At 66.0% G+C, this 20876-nt stretch overlaps 2 protein-coding genes across 4 annotated transcripts; one reads left to right on the forward strand and one right to left on the reverse strand.

Annotated features, from left to right (window-relative positions):
* Positions 1-1615: 1615 nt before the first annotated feature.
* On the reverse strand, positions 1616-17313 carry FMNL3 (formin like 3). 2 transcript variants are annotated; one of them, XM_058861097.1, is made up of 27 exons: positions 17060-17313; positions 14645-14728; positions 14480-14560; positions 14322-14398; positions 12773-12856; positions 12284-12436; positions 10685-10793; positions 10523-10599; positions 10336-10429; positions 9776-9850; positions 9586-9696; positions 9366-9515; positions 9153-9254; positions 8831-9074; positions 8599-8667; positions 7854-7978; positions 7584-7786; positions 6411-6645; positions 6251-6319; positions 6046-6126; positions 5835-5964; positions 5594-5754; positions 4289-4390; positions 4106-4195; positions 3900-4011; positions 3668-3766; positions 1616-2111 (listed from the first exon to the last, which is right to left on the reverse strand). In XM_058861097.1, the coding sequence occupies exons 1-26, from the start codon at positions 17204-17206 to the stop codon at positions 3675-3677; spliced, it is 3057 nt and encodes a 1018-aa protein (XP_058717080.1). In that variant the 5' UTR covers positions 17207-17313; the 3' UTR covers positions 1616-2111; positions 3668-3674. The 2 variants fall into 2 exon arrangements, with proteins under 2 accessions (XP_058717080.1, XP_058717081.1); XM_058861098.1 differs by lacking the exon at positions 12284-12436 and having other exon boundaries at positions 1617-2111; positions 17060-17312.
* Positions 17314-17551: 238 nt separating this feature from the next.
* TMBIM6 (transmembrane BAX inhibitor motif containing 6) lies at positions 17552-20650 on the forward strand. 2 transcript variants are annotated; one of them, XM_058861324.1, is made up of 10 exons: positions 17555-17700; positions 18953-19054; positions 19140-19248; positions 19344-19464; positions 19577-19625; positions 19746-19843; positions 19944-20023; positions 20116-20216; positions 20295-20367; positions 20461-20650. In XM_058861324.1, the coding sequence occupies exons 1-10, from the start codon at positions 17603-17605 to the stop codon at positions 20482-20484; spliced, it is 855 nt and encodes a 284-aa protein (XP_058717307.1). In that variant the 5' UTR covers positions 17555-17602; the 3' UTR covers positions 20485-20650. The 2 variants fall into 2 exon arrangements, with proteins under 2 accessions (XP_058717306.1, XP_058717307.1); XM_058861323.1 differs by having other exon boundaries at positions 17552-17700; positions 20295-20650.
* The last annotated feature ends 226 nt before the right edge of the window (positions 20651-20876 follow it).

Genomic DNA, 20876 nt, shown 5'->3' on the forward strand with positions numbered 1-20876 from the left:
GGCAGTTGGGCAGCCCCAGCTGCCTCCCAAGGCACCCAGGGAGGGAGCTGGGGTGAGTCCCCCTTCCTTGTGAGACTCTGCACCCCTCCAGGGCGGAGCAAAGCTGCTGCCCCTGGCCGGGGGGGCACCCAGCGCCAGCGAGCGTGAGGGGGGCCACGGGAGGGAGGGATAAGACCGTCCTTGACATCACTTAAACCCTCCCCGTCTGTCACCGCCACACTCGGCTCCCGGGAGGAAGAGGAGGAGGAGGGGGACATGAACACTACCCGCGAGGACACGGGGGTGAGCGAGGCTGCCCAGATCGCCGTGGTCCTGGTGCTCTGCCTCGCCGTCACCTTTGCCATCCTCTTCCTCGGCTGCAACCTGCTCCTGCAGGCTGAGAGCCTGGCAGCGCCCGCGGCCCAGGGCGAGCGGCGCCTGTCCGAGCCCGACAGTGGCACCGAGGGCACGTAGGGACCGGCCGGAGCCTCACGGATGGACAGACGGACATGTGGATGGCCAGGCACGGCTGGATGTGGATGGACAGCAGCATCCTTGCCCACAGCATCTCCGAGGGAGTGGGACAGCACTGGGGGCTTGTGTGGGCAGATGTCACCAAGTGCTTGTAGGGACTGGGCAGGCAGAGCCCAATGAATGGACAGACGGACGGACGGACATGGATCGACGTGGACGGACATGGCCCTGCCTGCAGCATCTCCAGTGACCCTTGGGGACAGAGCGGGCTGTGCCCTGGGATCCTGCCCTGAGCACTGGGGACTCGTGGCTGGATGTCACTGGGGGCAGGTGGGACCTGCCTAAACACAGCAGGCAGACAGACAGACGGATGGACTGACGGATGGACATGGCTGGATATGGATGGACTCGGTTGGACAGCAGCATCTTTTCCCACAGCATCTCCAAGTGTCCCCCAGGACAGAGCAGGGCGCTCGTGCGGGTGGATTAAAAGGTCCCAGGTCAGCGGCGGCGCTGGAGGGGCTGAGGCCGGGCTGGATCCCACCCTGGGCGTGGCAGTGCTGGTAATCCCCCCAAGAGGATTAGGGGAAACTTTTATTCCCTGTTTCAGGGCTAATCCCTGGCCTGGTGGGGCTCAGCGAGGGAGGCCAGGCCCTTGTGCTGCTGTTGGGGGTCTGGGGTCCCATCCTGCCCCTCCCAGCCCCTCCCATCCCCATGGCCACATTCCACCCTCCTGACCCCATCCTGCCCCTCCACTCCCTTTGGGACCTCATCCTGCTCCCCCTGCAGCCCCTCCCAGCCTCAAATCTGTTCCCAGTCCCCCACGGCCACCAAAAGTGGGGTGAACTGGGACCACCCCACACTGGAGTGGGACTGGGGGCTCCCAGTTCCTCCCCACAGCAGGTCCCCCCTCTCGTTAATCCCACAGCTTTAATAACAGCACTGCAAAGCCCTGCTAAATGTCTGATTCCTGTGTTTCTGTGCCCCCTCCCTGCCCCCTGGACACAGGATCTCTGGCCTGGGGAGGCTCCCCAGACTCCTGGGCTGCCTCTGTGCCCCCACCACCCTCCCCCAAATCAGGCATTGGCCACGTAAAAGACTCCATATATTTCACATGTACAAAAAGTCACTGCGGGGGGATGGGGCAGGGGGGTCCTGGGGTGGGGGGCACCATCCTTGCCCCTCTCCCAGTGCCCCCCAGCCTGGCTTTGGTCCCTTTTTTTTGGCACTTAGTGTTCACATGAGTGGTCAAAGTGTCGAGCGCGGGGTGGAGGGGTCCCTCTGGTCCCTGTAGTGGGGGTGGGGGCTCTGAGGCAGTGAGCCCCCCCTGGGACGAGGGGACCCCGACTGGGAGGGGGCACCCCACGGGTCAGCTCCTGATGCTGGGGCCCCACCACAGATGGATTTGGCCTCTGCCTTGGGTGGGCAGGGGGTGGTCTGGGTGCAGGGTCTCCCCAGGCACAGGGATGTCACCCGTGAGGATGGTGGCACGAGGACATTTTGGCCCTGTTCCCACATTGTGTCAGGACAGGACAGAGCCTCTCTGGGCACCAGGGGGGCAGAGGGGGGTGAGGGGAGACTGAGGCAGCCCCAGTCCTCCCCTGCCCCCCGGTCGGGCTCCTCAGCCTCGCTCAGCTACAGGCGGATCCACCTTCGGGCTGTGGGATGGAAGGGACAGTCAGGGACAGAGCCAGTGACACCTGGCCTGGCCTGAGGGGTGCCCAGGTGACCCCCCCAGAGTACAGACAGCACAGGGTGAGTCCTCCAGGCACTGGGCTGGGACCCAGTAATGTGCTGGGATCTCCACTCTGGGCTCCAGTAGGGCACTGGGACCATACCCTGGCATCCAGTTGACACTGGGACCCTGCCTTGGGATCCAGTTTTGCCCTGGGATTCTGCCCAGAACTCAGTAGTGTACTGGGACCTTGTACTGGAACCCAGTAGTGCACTGGGACCTTGTACTGGAATCCAGTAGTGCACTGGGATACCAGCTGGGATCCAGTGTTGTGCTGGATCCCATCTTGAGACCCAGCAGTGCCCTGGGATCCTGCCCTGGGATCCAGTGATGCACTAAGACCGCACTCTGGGATCCAATATTGCAGTAGGATCTGTGCTGGAATCCAGGATCCAGTGCAGGGATCCTGTGCCAGGGCCCAGCCTTACATGGGGATCCAGTGCTGGGATCTTGTTCCAGGACCCAGCCTTGCACCATGATCCTGGACAGGAATCCTGTGCCAGGAGTCCATGCTGGGTAGCAACAATTCACTGGGATCCAGTGCCAGGACCCACCCTTGCACCTGGATCCAGCCTTGCACTGGGATCCTGTGCTGGGATCATGTGCTGGGATCCAGCCTTGCACTGGGATCTTGTGCTGGGATCATGTGCTGGGATCCAGCCTTGCACTGGGATCTTGTGCTGGGATCCTGTGCTGAGATCCAGCCTTGCACTGGGATCATGTGCTGGGATCCAGCCTTGAACTAGGATCCAGTGCTGAGACTCAGCTTTGCAGTAGGATCTTGTGCCAGGATCCAGCCTTGCGCTGGGATCCTGTGCTGGGATCCTGTGCTGGGATCCTGTGCCAGGATCCAGCCTAGCACTGGGATCCTGTGCTGGGATCCTGTGCTGGGATCCTGTGCTGGGATCCTGTGCTGGGATCCAGCCTTGCACTGGGATCCTGTGCTGGGATCCTGTGCTGGGATCCTGTGCTGGGATCCAGCCTAGCACTGGGATCCTGTGCTGGGATCCTGTGCTGGGATCCTGTGCTGGGATCCTGTGCTGGGATCCAGCCTTGCACTGGGATCCTGTGCTGGGATCCTGTGCTGGGATCCTGTGCTGGGATCCTGTGCTGGGATCCTGTGCTGGGATCCAGCCTTGCACTGGGATCCTGTGCTGGGATCCTGTGCTGGGATCCTGTGCCGGGATCCAGCCTTGCACTGGGATCCTGTGCTGGGATCCTGTGCTGGGATCCTGTGCCGGGATCCAGCCTTGCACTGGGATCCTGTGCTGGGATCCTGTGCTGGGATCCTGTGCCGGGATCCAGCCTTGCATTAAGATCCTGCCCCAATCCAAAGGACCGGGGTACACCAGACACCCTGGGGTGACAGCATGCAGGGAAGGGGGCGTGCAGAAGGGGGCATGCGGGGTCAGGGGGATCCAGGTGGGATCCAGGGGGATCCAGGTGGGATCCAGGGGGATCCGTGCATGCAGGCGGTACCTGGGGTTTAACAGCTGGACTCGTCGTGGTGGGACGGGTCGCAGAAGAAGCGGGAGCCCCGCTTGGCCGTGCGGGCAGTGAAGGGGACGCTCTTCAGCGCTGCGGGGGCAGGGGCAGGGAACGGGGGACAGGACAGGGACATGTCAGCCCCCGTGGCCGCTGGGGCCAGGGCAGGGTGCCATGGGCCAAGGGTGCCGTGGGCCAAGGGTGCCGTGGGCCAAGGGTGCCGTACCGGTGATGATGTCCTCGATGGTGCCGTCCTTGCCCTCGTACATGGGCCGGTGGTCCTTGGCCTGGCGCCGCCGCAGCTCCGCGATCAGCTCCTGCTGCTGCCACTTGTTCCGCTGCGAGGGAGGAACAGGGGGTCCAGGTTAGGGACACAGGGGTCCCCTCCGTGCCCCCTACTCCCCAGCCCACCCCTTGCCTGCTTCCGCTAACCTTCTCCTGCTTTTTAGCCTCCTGTGCCAGCAGCTTCTCCCGCATCACCTCCTCCTGCTTCTTCCGCGTCTCGTTTTCCTGCTCCGCATCCTGCCAGGGCACACGAGGGGTGTGGGAGGTGTCAGCTTTCCCCCACCGTGGTGTGACTCCACCTGCAGTGCATCCCCCCCGGCCCCACCTCACCTTGTAAGAGTGGATGAATCGGACAAAGACCGGGAAGAAGACGGACGGGGGGGTCGTCTTGGGGCTCTCGCCGAAATACCGCACCACGGTGTTGTAGGCGTCCTGGCACAGGACCGGTGGTCAGGGATGGGCAGTGTCCAGCACGGGGGGAAGGCAAGGCATGGTGGGCACCACGTGTGGGCAAAGCAGGGCAGGAGTGCACAAAGCCCGTGCAGAGCAAGGTGTGGGTGAGCAGATGTGCACGAGAAGTGTGCAGAAACAGGAGAGGAACCAAACGTGCACAAGGAGCACGCAAGACAAGGTGTGGATGACCAGATGTGCACGAGAAGTGTGCAAAGCAAGGTGTGGATGACCAGGTGTGCACGAGGAGTGTGCAAAGCAAGGTGTGGATGAGCAGGTGTACACAGGGATCATGCAAGACAAGGTGTGGATGACCAGGTGTGCACAAGGAGTGTGCAAAGAAGGTGTGGATGACCAGGTGTGCACAGGCATAGTACAGGCAAGGTGTGGATGACCAGGTGTGTACAGGGATAGTGCAAGACAAGGTGTGGATGAGCAGGTGTACACAGGGATCATGCAAGACAAGGTGTGGATGACCAGGTGTGCACAGGGATAGTACAAGACAAGGTGTGGATGACCAGGTGTGCAGGAGGAGTGTGCAAAGCAAGGTGTGGATGTGCAGGTCTGCACAAAGACTGCATAGAGCAAAGTGTGGATGATGAGGAATGACATGGAGCATGCAAAGGAAAGCAGGAGTGCAAGAGGAGCATGCAGAGCAAGGTGTGGATGAGCAGATGTGCACAGGGACCATGCAATACAAGGTGTGGATGACCAGATGTGCACAAGGACCATACAAGACAAGGTGTGGATGAGCAGATGTGCAGAGGACCATGCAAGCCAAGGTGTGGATGAGCAGATGTGCAGAGGACCATGCAAGCCAAGGTGTGGATGAGCAGATGTGCAGAAGACCATGCAAGACAAGGTGTGGATGACCAGATGTGCAGAGGACCATGCAAGCCAAGGTGTGGATGACCAGATGTGCAGAAGACCATGCAAGCCAAGGTGTGGATGACCAGATGTGCAGAAGACCATGCAAGCCAAGGTGTGGATGACCAGATGTGCAGAAGACCATGCAAGACAAGGTGTGGATGACCAGATGTGCAGAGGGACCATGCAAGCCAAGGTGTGGATGACCAGATGTGCAGAGGACCATGCAAGCCAAGGTGTGGATGACCAGATGTGCATGAGCAGTTTGCAGAGCAGGTGTGGCTGAGCAGGTGTGCCCGTGGTTGGTGCTGCCCTCACCTCGGCCGTGCGCGCGTCGCGCTGCAGCCGCTCGAGCTGCCCCTCGCTGCCGCCCAGGAAGCCGCGCAGCACCGCGCTCTCGTGCTGCCCACACTCCCGCCGCAGCAGCTCCATCCCCCGGCCCAGCTCCTTCACATCCAGCAGCACGTTCTCCAGGGACACTGCAGGGACACGGGACGGGTCAGTGGCTGTGTGGGGTCGGCACAGCGAGGTGGGGCCGTGGGCAGAGGTTGAGGAGCACCTGCTGCAGCCTTCTCCACAAAGTGCAGCTCCTGCCAGAAGGTCGCCAGCTCTGGGTACTTCTCCCGCACGGTCAGCGCGATGAAGTGCAGCAGCGTCATCTTCCTGTCTGTAGACTTGGTGTCCAGGAGCTGCAGGAGGATTTGGGGATGGGGTCAGGGCTGTGGGATGGGAACCTCGGGGTCCCAGGGAGTCAGGGAGGGGCTGCCCACCAGGTCCAGGCTCTGCAATTTGAAGCCATAGACTGCACCACGTTTGCTGCTGTTCATGTAGTTGCCAAGTGCCAAGATGATCTGCAGGGGCAAAGCAGTGGGATTGAAAGGTCAGGAGGGAGCGAGAGCCCCACAGGATCCCCCTCACCCAGCTACGGTGAGGTTGGAGTGAAGGACCCCACCCAGCCCATCCTCACATCCCCACCTCCAACATGTGCTTCAGCTTCTGGGACGACTTCACAGAGGCCGAGGCCGCGATGATGGCATTGAGCTGCTGCAGGGGGACAGGACAGGAGGGCTCAGCTGGGGTTCAGGGTGCAGGGAACCCCCCGGCAGGTCCGGTTTCCACCTCCCCAGCTCCGTACCGGCGTCAGCATCTGGATGTTCTCGGCGAAGTTGCCGAGGAAGGCCATGATGGCCATGCGCTGCGGCAGCCGCTCCACCTTGCTGAACTGCAGCATGAACCGGTCCTCGTCCGCCAGCTCCTCCAGCGGCTTCCGCTCGCGCTCGTACTGACGCAGCGCCTTCGCCTCCGCCTCCGTGGGCAGGAACCGCATCAGGCACTCCACGAAATCCACCGGCAGCGTCGTCAGGTCAAACCTGCCCCACGCCGCAACGTTGGGCTCCCAGCGGTGCCCGCTCTGGGAATCCTGGATCCCAGCCTGGCTCCCTGCAGCCTGCTTGGCCACCCTGAACCACAGCCAGAGCCCCTGCACCCTGCCTGAACCTCCTGAACCCCAGTCAGGCCATGTGTCCCCCAGCCAAGTCCTCTGCACCCCAACAAGCCCTTCTGCAACCTTTCCTGGCTCTCCTGTCGATCCTCCATTGATCCCCCTCCCCCTGGGCAGACCCCCTGCACCCCAGCAAGCCCCTCTGCATTCCAGACAGTCTCTCTGCACCCTGCCTGGCACCCCTGAACCCCAAACAACTCCTGCTGCACCTCTGCCAAGACCCCCTGTACTCTGCCTAGGCCCCCTGAACCCCAAGCAGCCACCCTGCCCCCCAGTCAAACCCTCTGCACCCCAGCCAGCCCTCTAGAACCCTGCCTGTCCCTTCTGCATCCCAGCCAGGCCTGCCTGCACCCTCTGGACCCCAGCAAGTCCCCCTGCATCCCAACCAGTGTCCCTGTACCCTGTCTGTCTCCCCTGAACCCCAACCAGACCACTTGTCCCCCAGCCAAACCCTCTGCAGCCCAGCCAATCCCCTTGAGCCCTTCCTGGTCCCTCTGCACCCCAACTGGCTCCGGTGTCCCAGCTGTTCCCACTGTACCCCAGCCAAGGTCCTGTACCCTGCCTGAAACCCCCACAGCCCATCCACACCCCCCTGAGCCACTCGAACCTCAGCCAGAGCACCTGTCCCCTGTCCAAACCCTCTGCACCCCAACTGGCACCCCTACACCTTGCCTGGCCCCTCTGCACCCCAACCCTTGCACCCCTACCCTGCACCCCATTCCTGACCCTCCCTGCCCCATTTCTGGCCCCCCTCCAGCCCCCAGCATCCCCACCAGACCCTGTCCCCCCCCCAGGGCGGGGCCGTACGTGTGGATGGCCCGGCAGATCTCGTCGGCGCTGCGCCCGGCCTTGCGCAGGGTGATGGCCAAGTTCTTGGCACGGTTGGCCTCCAGCAGGGTCACCTTGGTGGCCACTTTCTGCGCCGCCTTGCTCTTGGCACACACCAGGTCCAGTGCCGGGCCCTGCGCCTTGGTCTTGAACAGCTCCTCGAAGCGCTCCAGGTCCAGGTCCTGGGGGCACGAGGGGGGTCAGAAGTGGGGGTGGGGGTGCCTAAGTGGGGAGGGGTCCTGGGCTCACCTCCAGCACACGCTCGTCGTCCAGCTCGCTGAACACCGTCCCGCTGATCTGGCTGGGCTTCAGCGCCGTCCAGTTGAACACAGGCAACCGGAATTTGGTCTTGATGGGCTTCTTGATCCGGATGGCTGCCAGCAGGGTGGGAGCCAGCTCAGCACCCCCGGGACATGGGGACATGTCCTGTGCCCACCCTGAGCCACCTGAGCCTGGGCACCCCATCCCTGTGCTGGGCTCCCTGAGTGGGTGCTCCCTAAGGACTGCAACCCCAGCACCCTGGTGCCTGCAACCCTTCCCTGTCCCTTGTCCCTGTCCCCACAGTTCCTCTGTCCTCCCTGTCTGCACAGTCCCTACTCCATCCCTGTCCCCGTGATCCCCATGTCCTTCCTGTCCCTGTCCCCACTGTCCCTGCACTGTCGCAGTTCCCACATCCTCCCTGTTCCCTGTCCTTACAGTGCCCCACATCCTCCCTGTCCCCTGTCCTTACAGTGCCCCACATCCTCCCTGTTCCCTGTCGTTAGTGTCCCACACTCTCCCTGTCCCCTGTCCTTACAGTGTCCCACACTCTCCCTGTTCCCTGTCCTTACAGTGCCCCACATCCTCCCTGTTCCCTGTCCTTAGAGTGTCCCACACTCTCCCTGTTCCCTGTCCTTACATTGCCCCACACTCTCCCTGTTCCCTGTCCTTACAGTGCCCCACATCCTCCCTGTCCCCTGTCCCTGCCCCGTGGTCCCCCCTCATCCCCACGTACCTGAGAGCCCGACGGTGAGGGCGATGGAGGGTGAAGCCCCGGGCAGCGGTGGGGCTGGGGGACACTTCCCTGTGAAGCCATCAGAGGGTGAGACCCCAGTTCTGGGGCCTGCCCAGCCTTGGGAGTGACCCAGCACCAGGGACCTCCCTGTCTGGGAGCCCTCCCACCCCTGGGGACACCCAGCTCTGAGATGCCCCAGTTTTGGGTGCCCCAAAGGGCCTCCCCTCCTCACCTGGGAGCGGGGGCGCGGGGGGCGGCAGAGGGGGCGGCGGGGGGGGCGGGGGGGGTGCAGCCTCCACGGGGGGCAGGACCGGGACCCTCAGGGTGTCCTCGGGGGGCTCGGGCAGGGGCGGTGGTGGCTCGGCGCTGGGAACAGGGGGCGGCTCGGAACCGTAGTGCCGCCGGAAAGCCTCGTCCTTCTCCTTGATCATCCTGCGCAGCGTGTGCACCTGGTGGCTCGTGTGCTCGTAGGTCTCCTGGGGACAGCGAGTGTCAGCCCGGGGGGGTCAGGACCCTTCCCCGCTCCCTGCAGCCCCCACAGCCCTCCAGCACACCTTGACCACCTCCAGCTCCTTCTCTCGCTGCAGCAGCTGCTTCTCCAGCTCCGCCACCCGCATCATGTTCTCGTTCTCCAGGTCCAGCAGCTTTTCTGTTAGCTGGGGAGGGGGACACGGCTGTGAGAGCAGCTCAAGGACCCCCCTGGTGTCACCACTGATCTCCCTGGGACTCAGCAAAGAATGTCCCTGCATCTCCCCATGTTCACATACGTGGGACAGGTGCTCCTCCAGCTCCTCCACCTTCTCCAGGGCCACATTCTTGGTCTCAGCATCCTCCAGCAGCCCTCCCACGTCAAAGACATTGTCCAGGTACGCCTGGATCTGCACCTGCAGCTTCTCGCTCTCCGTGTGCCTCGACTTCTGTGGGCACGAAGGCAGCGTCAAGGATGGGACCCCCAGTGCAGTTCCCCTGATCCTCGACCCCCCGTACCTGCAGGAACTCCTCCAGCCCCAGTTTGGTGAACTCGTACTGGAGATGGACGCGGAAGTTCATGTCCTCCACCGAGTGCACCACGATGTTGATGAACTGCATGCAGGCCACCTGCAGGCAGGGCTGGCGTCACCAGGAGTTCTCCTGCCCCCCAAGGAACCTCCCCCTTGCCCAGGACAGGGTGTCCCACCATGAAGTCAATGCTGCTGTCCTCGTTGCGGAAGTATTCCATCAGCCGCTCAAAGCGGTGCTTCTCCTTGCACACCTGAGCAGGCAGAAACGGGGTTAACCTGGTGTGGCCCCCCAGCCACTGACCCCCCCTCATCTCCTGGAGTCCATTTCCCTAATCCCAGTCTGATCCTGGTGCTCCCAGACCCTGCATTCCTCATCTTCCCTGATCCTCCATCCCTGCACTCCAGACTCCCCATCCAGCCTGGTCCTGGGGACCCTGGTGGCCCCATCCCAGCCTTCTCTTGGGCTTTCCCTCATCCCAGCCTGGTCCTGGGGACCCCGGTGGCCCCATCCCAGCCTTCTCCTGGGCTTTCCCTCATCCCAGCCTGGTCCTGGGGACCCCAGTTCCTCCATTCCTGGGGTCCTGCTCCCCAGTCCCAGCCTGATTCTGGTGCCCCCCACTCCCCTCATCTGAGGCGATTCCTGTCTCCCCCTGGTCCAACCCCATCCCAGCCTGGTCCTGTCTCCCCCCATTCCCCCCATCCCAGCCCGGACCTGCCGTTCCCACTCCCCTTGTACCTCCTTGAAGTTGTCGAAGGCCGCGAGGATGATCTCATGGCCGCCCCTCACCAGGCAGACAGCCGCCAGCAGCTCCAGCACCAGCGCCTTCATCCTGGGCACAGCGTCACCATCATCATCAGTGTCACCATCATCATCAGTGTCACCCCCAGCCAGCTCCAGGACACCCTGCCAGACCCTCCCTTACCTTGGGTTCTTGTTATTGAGGCTCAGGGCGATCTCATTGACAGCGTGTGGATGAGACATGACCAGGTTGAAGCCGTACTGTGGGGATGAGGAAAACCAGAAAACCAGCGTCAGCTGCGGTGGCAGTGGTGACAGCGGTGTCCCCACCGTGGGGTGACAGTACCTGGTAGTTCATGATGGCCCGAAGACACATGATGCAGAGGTGGACGTCATCCTTCTGGCTCACCAGGCGTGAGTTCTTCAGCGCCCTGCGGCTGGGCAGCGTCCCATAGCTGCAGGACAGGGCACGCAGTGAGCGGCACCGTCACCCGCCAGCGCTGCACCGAGGGCTGGGGAACCGAAGGACAGCGTGGGGACAGCGTGGGGACAGCGTGGGGACAGCGTGGGGACAGCGGGGATTTCGGAGGGACGAAGGCAGAGAGAAGCGGTCGGAGGGCGACAGGGACAGAGTCGGCAGGCGCGGAGCGAAGCCGCCGGGCTGGCCCCGGACAGCCGTACTTACCCGGCGGGCGGCGAGGTGGGCACGGAGGGGAGAGAGAGAGAGCACAGCCAGAGAGGGGAACCCCGGCCCTGGAAGCAGAGACGGGGTGCATTACCCCGGGGCGCGGGGCAGAGCCAGAGCGGGGTGAGAGGACAGGCGGGACGGCAACGGCGAGACAGCGACGGCAGCGCCGGGGCTGCGCGGCCAGCGGGACGGACACGGCGCGCGAGGCAGAACAGGACACGGCACGGGTGGCACGAGCCACGGCACAGCCACGCCAAGGGCGAGGCCCAGCCCGAGCTCCAGGCACCGCTTTTGTGCCGTGCAGGCGACGTGCGTGGTGCAGGACAGGGCGGTGAGTGGAGCCGGGCATGACGGCACAAGCCACGGCAGGACAGTGCTTGGCACGGCACACGCTGTGGCACACACTGGCACACACCATGGCACACACCATGGCACACACCATGGCACACACCATGACAGCACACCCTGGCACACACCCTGGCACACACCATGGCACACACCATGACACTCAGCACACACCGTGACACACACCATGGCACACCCTGGCACACACCATGGCACACACCATGGCACACACTATGGCACTCAGCACACACCGTGACACACACCATGGCACACCCTGGCACACACCATGGCACACACCATGACAGCACACACCACGGCACACACCATGGCACACACCGTGGCACACACCATGGCACACACCATGACACACCAGCACACACACTGGCACACCCTGGCACATACCCTGGCACTCAGCACACACCGTGAAACACACCATGGCACACACCATGGCACACACCATGGCACACACCATGACACACACCCTGGCACACACCCTGGCACACACCCTGGCACACACCCTGGCACTCAGCATACACCGTGACACACACCCTGGCACTCAGCACACACCGTGGCACACACCATGGCACACACCCTGGCACACACCGTGGCACACACCATGGCACACACCGTGGCACTCAGCACACACCATGGCACACACCCTGGCACTCAGCACACACCATGGCACACACCATGGCACACACCATGGCACACACCATGACACTCAGCACACACCGTGAAACACACCATGGCACACACCATGGCACACACCCTGGCACACACCCTGGCACACACCCTGGCACTCAGCACAGCGGGCAGCAAGCAGCAGCGCTGTGGCCGGCCAGAGCCCTGCAGCAGGACGTACTCCCATGGCAGGACGTGCCCCCAGAGCGGGACATCCCCCTGGGCACGTACCGTAGGGCGGTCTGGCGGGCAGAGCGGGCCAGGCTGCTGGTGAAGGGGGCGGGCAGGGAGCTGGGGTGCTGCAGATCCTCAATGGACCTGCTCCAGGCACGCAGCTTCTCCAGTGCACCATCCTCGCCGCCTTCCAGGCCCTCAAAATCCAACCTGGTGGGGGGACACGCGCGCAGCAGGAGGCACACGGCTTTGGCGGGGGGCAGTGGCTCTGGCGGGGGGCACACGCTTCCAGCACAGATGCAAGCACTGAGGTAGGTGGCAAGTGGGTGGTTGCGGGGTGGGGAGAGGCACGAGGGGAGGAAGGTTCTGAAAATGCCGCGTCCCGCAGAACCCCGGTGCAGACAGGTCCCTGCCTTTGGGATGATAAGGGACCCAGCAGTATCAGGCGTCGGCAGCAGGGAGCTGCCACAGCCACCGGGAACCTCCACACTCCCCAAGGACTCCCTGGGTCCCCCCGCACCCCAGGGACCCCCAGACCCCACTCACATGACGGCACACTGGGCGAAGGACAGGTAGTTCACCAGCACGTCCAGCCCCTTGTTCTCATCATTGAGGAACTCCCGCACCCACCTGCGGCACCAGGTACCCATCAGAGCCCGCAGGAGTCGGGGATCCCCCCCAACACAACCTCCTCCACCATGGAGACCCCTGCCCCGGCACAGGGAGGGTGAGGGCAGCCCGGGGGTGCAGCGGTGGTTGCAGCCCCTCCGCTATCAGCGGTGCCAGCGCGGGGTTATCTGGGGAGTGCAGGGCAGGGAGGGCTCGCTGTGGCCGGGAAATGGGGGTGGATGCTGGGGCTGCACCCCCAGCCCGACCCTGGGAACCCCGCGGGGAAAGGAGGGGATTCGGGACGCCCCGACCCTTGGGAGGATGTAGGGGTGCACTTGTGAGGCGCTGTGCCCAGGAGCAAGGGGGGTGTGGGTGCACGGAGCGGGGTGCGAGGGGTGGGGGATTCACCCAGGAGCATTGGGAGCACTGGGGGTCCCCAGGCCCGCCCCCAGCCCTGCGTCAGGGAGCAACGGGGGCCGCGGCCGCCCCTTTCCTGCCGCCGCCAGCCCCTCGCCTCAGCCCGTTTCCTGTCTCCGGCTGCTGCTATTTTGGGTCCGTGGGCAGGGACGAGCGGGGCCGGCGGCGGGGAACAGCCGGCACGTGCACGAACCGCCCCGGGCACGACCGAACCGCCCCGGGCAGGACCGAACCGCCCCGGGCAGGACCGAGCCGCCCCGGGCACGACCGAGCCGCCCCGGGCACGACCGAACCGCCCCGGGCACGACCGAACCGCCCCGGACACGACCGAGCCACCGGGCAGGACCGAACCGCCCCGGGCACGACCGAACCGCCCCGGGCAGGGACGAGCGGGGCCGGCGGCGGGGAACAGCCGGCACGTGCACGAACCGCCCCGGGCACGACCGAACCGCCCCGGGCAGGACCGAACCGCCCCGGGCACGACCGAACCGCCCCGGGCAGGACCGAGCCGCCCCGGGCAGGACCGAACCGCCCCGGGCACGACCGAACCGCCCCGGGCAGGACCGAGCCGCCCCGGGCAGGACCGAGCCACCGGGCAGGACCGAACCGCCCCGGGCAGGACCGAACCGCCCCGGGCACGACCGAGCCACCGGGCAGCAGCCGCTGATGCCCCCAACATCCCCGGGACGGTCTCGTCCCGCCCGGCGCTCCGCGCAGCTCCGGGACATCCCGGTGAGGGTCGGGGTGTCACCGGCCCCGGGATGGTGCCGACCGAGCCCTCCGGTCTGTCGGGAGGAGCCGGTCAGGATCTGGCCACGCTGCCTCGTTCAGGGCGTCATCGCCGGCCCATCCGCCCGGCATCCGCCCCCGGGACCTGCCCGCGGGCCGGGGCAGGAACCGGCCCAGTTCCTGCAGCGCCTCCGGCTTCCCCTGCAGCTGTGTGGGGCCGGTGACAGGACCCCGCAGTCCCCCCGGGACCCCACGCCCCGTCCGGAACTCTGCACCCCACTCCACGGCCCTGCACCCCCAGTCTGGACCCCACAACCCCGCCCCAGGACCCCACACTCACCCAATGTGGTTTGTCCTCAGGCTGATCTCCAGCTCACGCAGCACCTTGGTCGACTCCTGCACCCTCCTCCTGAACTTCTGGGGGCAGAGCAAGGCTAAGCCGTGCTCCCCCAGACTCCCCAAACCCCCTAAAGCTCCCCCAAACCCCCCACCCCTCACCTTCCGTGTGACACCCGGCTCCAGGAAGCTGCGCAGCTTCTGGATGTAGGCATGGGGTGGGCTCTTCACCTGGAACCGCTCCTGGCGGGGACAAAAGGGTGTTGGTGACACTGGGACAGCAGCACAGTCCCCTCCCCAGAACCCCATGGACTCCCCAGCCCCCACCTGGTCACAGATGAGGTCCCACTTTTTCTCGTTGTCGTACTGGCGCAGGAGCCGGGCTTTGTCCGGGGGCAGGTTCATGGAGCTCTGGGGACAGAGCAGGGGTGTCACCCTGGGGAACATGGGGACAGTGTCCCCCAAGGGGCACCCAGACCCACGGTACAGCCTGGGTCACCCCAAAAAGCCCCCCCAGCACAGCCAGGGTCCCCTCTAAGGGCCATGACATGGCCAGAGTGCCTGGCACCGGGATGCACCAGCAGGCACAGATGTGGCACGGGGACAGCAGTGCCACCAGGGCCACATGGCAGCCACCAGTGGCACCAAATCTGCCCGTCCCTGATGCATCCTTCCTGTCTGCACCCGCTTCCGTGTGACAAACCACAGCCTCCGCTCCTGACCGCGGCACGAGGCCAGGCACCGGTGCCAGCTCCCCACGACACCGGGCACAAGGCACCGGTGCCAGCTCCCCACGACACCGGGCACAAGGCACCGGTGCCAGCTCCCCACGACACCGGGCACAAGGCCTGGCACTGGTGCTGGCCCAGGATCACTGGGAAGAGCCATGGGGGACCCCAGGATCCTCAGTGATGGATGTGGCATAGGACAAATGGGGTGCCACAGTGGGCACCAGGGATGCCAGAGGGCCATGGGACTGCCCTGGGAGAGATGCCAACCCGGGCTGGTGATGTCACCCTGGTGGGTGATGCCACCCCAGGGTCTCAGTTCCGGGCAGCCCCATTATCAGGAGCCGGCACCACGGCTGCTCCACCCACCCCATGTCAGCTCAAGTCAGCCCTCCCCTGCTCATCCCGATCCCAGAGACACAGGAAACCGGGACAGAGCCTTGGCGAGGCCAAGCACCCCGGGCAAGGCGTCCCGCGGGACCCGCAGATTCCCACGAGACTCCAAATTCCACGGACCTCCAGCACGGAGCCTCCAAAACTGCCCCCCAAAGGGGCACCATCCCCTCCCCGGGGGGCTGCGGTTATTCCCCCGTGGCCAGCAGTAAAATCCCGGGCGTCCCTGGGAATGGAGGCGGAAAGGACGCACAGAGACCCCGGGTGGGGTCGAGGGGCACCCGCGGGGGGCTTTGAAGCGCGGCCGCCGGTCCCGGCGTTCCCGCCGCTCCGTTTCCTGCCTTTGTGGTGGGATCGCGGCCGCTCCCGGCCGGGCACTTCCTCCGCCGTCGGCCCCACCGGGAGCCCCCACGGCTATCTCGGGGCTGAATCCCACCGGGAAACGGCGGTACCGGAGCTGGGGGGCTCCGGGGCGGATCCTCGCCTCCGGGGGCCGCCGCAGCTCTATCACATGATGGAATATTTTCCTCCCCCGGCAGCAGCCGGGACGGCACCGGGCGCCGCCGACGGCCGCGGGGATATTTTGGAGGGGGGCCGGTGCCACCGCCCTGCAAAGTGACCCTGGCGGCACCGGTGTCGCCCGGCAGGACGTGTCCCCCCCGCCGCAGGCCCCGCGGAGACCGGCGGCCGCATCCGCCCCGCGTGGGATGCGGGACGGGGCAGCGCCGCCGCGGGCGGGAGCCGCTCGTCACCGGCGGGACGCGCCCACGCCGGGGCTGCCGGTGCCCCCCGTTGCCCCCGATTTCGGCTTCCAGAGCCCCGTGGGACCACACTCGGCATTTCCTGCCCGGCTGCGGCTTCCGCTGGCGGCGGCTCCCACCGGGATGGCGGGGCCGGTTGCGGGGGGCCGGGGGGGCAGCGGTGCCACCCGACCGTGGTGTCCCCACCCCCCAAAACAAAGCCGGTGCCGCGGAGGGGCCACCGGGACGGCTCGTGGGCGACCCAAGCGCCAGTGGAACGGCTCCGCGGTGTTGGTGGTCCCGGTGGCACTGCCGAGCCACGTCCCGGGGCCGAGATGGCACCGGGGTGGCCACCGCCCCGGCTGTGACAGCGGGCAGGGGACCGCGCAGGACACCCGCGCTCACCGGGAGCCACTGCATCCACCGGGAAACCGGGAACCCCCGCAGCCAGCGGGGAACTCCAGCTCTGCGGTCCCGCGTACCCCCGGAAAAACCGAACTCCAGTCCCGCGCGCTGCCCCGACGGGACTTTCCCGGCTTACAAAGTCCCCGGGCCTCAGGGGCCCCCGCGGTGGCACCGGGAGTGGCGTCACCCCCGGGGCTGTCCCGGGTGGGGTGTTCCCCGCGGCCCCTGCCCATCCCCGCGGGCACCGGCGCTCCCCGCCCGCCCCTGGTGGCTCCGGGCGGCGATGCCATCCCGGCGGTGCCCGGTGCCCGCCAACCGGTCCGGGAGGGAGAGCGCATCGGGAGGAGTCCTGGGAAGGGATGAACCGGGGGTGCTCAGCGGGAACACCGACGGAGCGAACGGGCGAGGCGAACCGGGGGGACCACATCGGGAACGGAGGGTGAGCACCGGGAGCGCGCCGGGGGTCGGCCTCTCACCAGCACCAGGGCGAAGCGCTCCTCCAGCTCGCAGGGCTCCGGCATCGGCATCTTGCCCGGGGCGAACAGTCCGGCTCCCCCCGGGGCCGCCGGCATTCCCGGGCTCCGGGGCAGCGCCTCCCCGTCCGCGCTCTCCACGTTCCCCATCCCCGGCCCAGGCACCGGGGGGCGGCGGGGGAGGTTCAGCCCGTCGTGTCTGGCGCTGCCGCCGCCTCCCGGTCCCGCCCCGCCGGGTCCCGCCGGTCCCGCCCGGTCCCGCCCCGCCGGTCCCGCCCCGCCGGTCCCGCCGGTCCCGCCCCGCCCGGTCCCGCCCGGTCCCGCCCCAGCCCTGCGCTCCCGCGCCGACGCCGCCAGGGGGCGCCCAAAGGCCGGCAGCGAGCGGAACGCTCCGATTGGTCGGGCCGCGCCCACGCTGACCAATCAGCGCCGAGCTCGCGCGCGGGGGCGGGCGCTGCCCGTCCAACGGCGGCGCTCGGGCGCGGCCCAGACCGTGACGGCGACCGGAGAACAGCCCCGCCCCCTGCGCTGACGAGAGCCAATGGAATGCGGCAGGGGGCGGGACTACGCGGGGGTTCAGCCAATGAGAGCCGGGGGCGGGGCGCAGAGCTCGCGGCCTGGCACGGACGGCGGACGCGGCGCAGGTGCGGGCGGGGGGCGCGGGCGGGGCCGGCCCGGGGCAGCCCCGGGGGAGTCCCGGGGGTCCCAGGGCGGCTGCGGACCCCGGGAGATCCCCACGACACCCCTTAGAACTCGCCCTGAGCGGCCCGGGGGGCCCCGCCCCCAGCAGGCCCCGGGGCGGGGGGGGCGCGCAGGGCTTCGGGCCCGGCGGTCTCCGCCCGGTTCTAACGGGAGGATCGGGGGGGGATCGGGGCGGCGGGGGCGGGGGGAGCGCCGGGACAGCGCCGTGGGAGGGTGCGGGAAGCAGCGGGTAAAGGTCGCTTGGAGCCGGCCAGGGGCGGCAGCGGCGAAAGCGAAAGCGGCGCTGGGGGCGGGGAGGGCGGCTCGGGGCCCGGGCCCGGCTCCTGCTGCCCGCCCGGGACCGGCACCCCACCGGGCCCTGCCCGATGGAACCGGCTGTCAGTAGGGCCCGAGGGGTGTGACAGCCCTGTCACAGCCCTGTCACACACAGCCCTGCCGCCGGGGACTGTCCCCATGGCCGCGCCTCCTCCCTGCCTTGCCCTCTGACCTGCGGCTGCCCCGGGGCCCCGTGGCACCAGCCCAGGGGTGGCAGCGGTCCAGTGCCACCCCTGTCACTGTCCCAGTGCTGGGTTGTACCCTGTGCCCCCCTGGCTGTGTTGGTGTTCAGGGTGGGGCGCCTCTCCTGGGCTCTCCCTTGGAGCCCCCATCCCACGCCCCGTCAGGCCCTGCTCGGTCCCCTCCATCCCTTGGGGACAGGTGGCTCGTGCCACTGGCTGGGCAGGTCGGGCTCTGCCAGGTGCCACAGGGGACAGAGCCGGCCAAGCCGGCTGGACGAGGAGGAGGGCGAGGAAGAGGAGGAGAAGGAGCAGGAGGAGGCCCTGCCGGGAGCCTCCCGCTGCCAGAGCCACCTCTGGGGACGTCATTATGGGCACTAATAGTCACCTGGCACAAAGACGTTTCCAGCTGCCGGCAGTGTTCCCACAGCACCGGGCGCTCTTCAGGGGCTGCCCCGGGCTCCCAGCCCTGCTGCAGATCCCTGAGCACCGCCCTGGCCTTGCAACAGCCCTGCAACACCCCAGGGCCCTCTGGCCTTGCAACAGCCGGCAGGGCTTGCACCAGCTGGACAAGGAGGACTCCAGAGCCCTGGCAGCTCCCAGCTCCTGCCACTCTCTCCACAGATCCTGGGGCTCCTGGGGAAAGTTTGGGAGCTTTGGGTGGGCTCCAGATCCTTCCTGACCCCGCTTTCCCTTGCAGCTTGCAGCCCTGTGGAGCGGCCGTGGGCCCATCCCAGCCTGGCACCATGAACGTCTTCGACCGCAGCATCAACTTTGATGCCCTCTTCAAGTTCTCCCACATGTGAGTGACACACAGGCAGGGCAGGGGGTTCAGGGGGCTGTGCCAGCCCTCCCTGCCCCCCTCACCACCCCCTCCTCACCCACAGCTCGGCCTCCACCCAGGAGCACCTGAAGAGGGTCTATGGCAGCTTCGCCCTCTGCATGTTTGTGGCAGCTGCGGGCGCCTACATCAACGTGGTGACCCATCTTTTCCAGGTGAGGGGCCTTTGAAGGGCTGCAGGTGGCACCCCCAGCCCTGCACCACCCAGGTGAGGCAATGCCCAGCCCTCACCTGTCTCTCCCTCTCTCAGTTTGGGCTCCTGACTGGCCTGGGCGCACTGGGGCTCATGGTTTGGCTCACGGCCACCCCACACAACCGTGAGACCGAGCAGAAGCGGCTGGGGATGCTGGTTGGCTTCGCCTTCCTCACAGGTAGGTGGGCACTGGGACTACCCCCCACATCCCATGGGACCCCAAATCCTGCAGAGGGGCCAGATGAAGCCCCCCAGAACAGCTCTGATGATACCCAATTCTGTCCTTCCAGGCATCAATCTGGGACCTCTCCTGCAAATGTGCATCTCCATCAACCCCAGGTAGGAGAGGCTCCCACAGACCCTGTCCCCACCTCCAGCTGCCACACAGATCCTGTTCCCTCCACTGATGCCCCCCAGGTTCCCCCAAAACCCTCTGACCCCCTTTTCTTCACCCCCCAGCATCATCCCCACTGCCTTCCTGGGCACTGCCTCCATCTTTGCCTGCTTCTCCCTGAGCGCCCTGTACGCCCGGCGCCGCAGCTACCTCTACCTTGGAGGTGAGAGGGGTTTGGGGAGGACTCTCGGGGGCTGGGGACTCCCTGTGGGGAGTGGGGGGCTCCCCACACCTGGCCCTGACTCCCTGCCCTCGCCCTGCAGGTTTCCTGCTCTCTGGCCTCACCCTGATGCTTCTCTCCTCCCTGATTAACGCCTTTGTGAGATCCACCTGGCTCTTCACGGTGAGTCCCCTTCCACCTGCTGAGGATGGACAGACAGACAGGTGACACCAGCAGGGGACTGTCCCCACCTCACGCCTCTCTTCCCCCTGCAGGCCAACCTGTACGTGGCGCTGATGATCATGTGCGGCTTCGTGCTCTTCGACACGCAGCTCATCATTGAGAAGGCGGAGAGCGGGGACAAGGATTACATCTGGTGGGTGCTGGGGACATGGGGGGGGTGACAGAGGGAGCAGGGCAGCCCCCCCTGAGCATCCATCCCTCCCTCCCCCAGGCACTGCGTTGATCTCTTCCTCGACTTCGTCAACATCTTCCGGGAGCTCCTGATGATCCTGGGCATGTCTGAGGTGGGTGAGGGTCCCTGGGCAGGGCAGGGGGACAGAGCTGCCCCGTGGTGTGGCAGAGAGCCCATGGTGACCGTGGCCACTTTCCTCTTGCAGAACAAGAAGAAGGAGAAGAAGTGAAGCGGCTCTGGGCCGAGGCGGAGCCACCCCTGTGTCCCCATGTCCCCTCCTGTTCCTCTCTGTCATTAAAGGGGCTGTGCTTTGCTGCCGAGGAAGCAGCCAGAAGCTTTCGCACCTCGTGGGTTTTTTCTCTTGTTCAGCTTTTTTTTTTTTTTTTTTTTTTTTTTGATTAAAAAACAGCCAATTCGTGGATCCTGCTGGAGTTTGGCTCTCCTTGGTTTACCCCGGCCTGTGGCCCTCGGAGTGGTCACCCACGTGTCCTCTTTCCTTGGAGGTTTGTCCCCAGCCCCACCCGGGGTGTTACCCTTCCCAGGGAGGCCATGAGGCCCCAAAATCAGCCCCCGGGGGGTTGTTGGGACCCCCCCTCAGCCAAACTCATTGGTGGAGCCTCC

This window comes from Poecile atricapillus, chromosome 35 (assembly GCF_030490865.1).
Source record: "Poecile atricapillus isolate bPoeAtr1 chromosome 35, bPoeAtr1.hap1, whole genome shotgun sequence".
Taxonomy (NCBI): Eukaryota; Metazoa; Chordata; class Aves; order Passeriformes; family Paridae; genus Poecile; species Poecile atricapillus.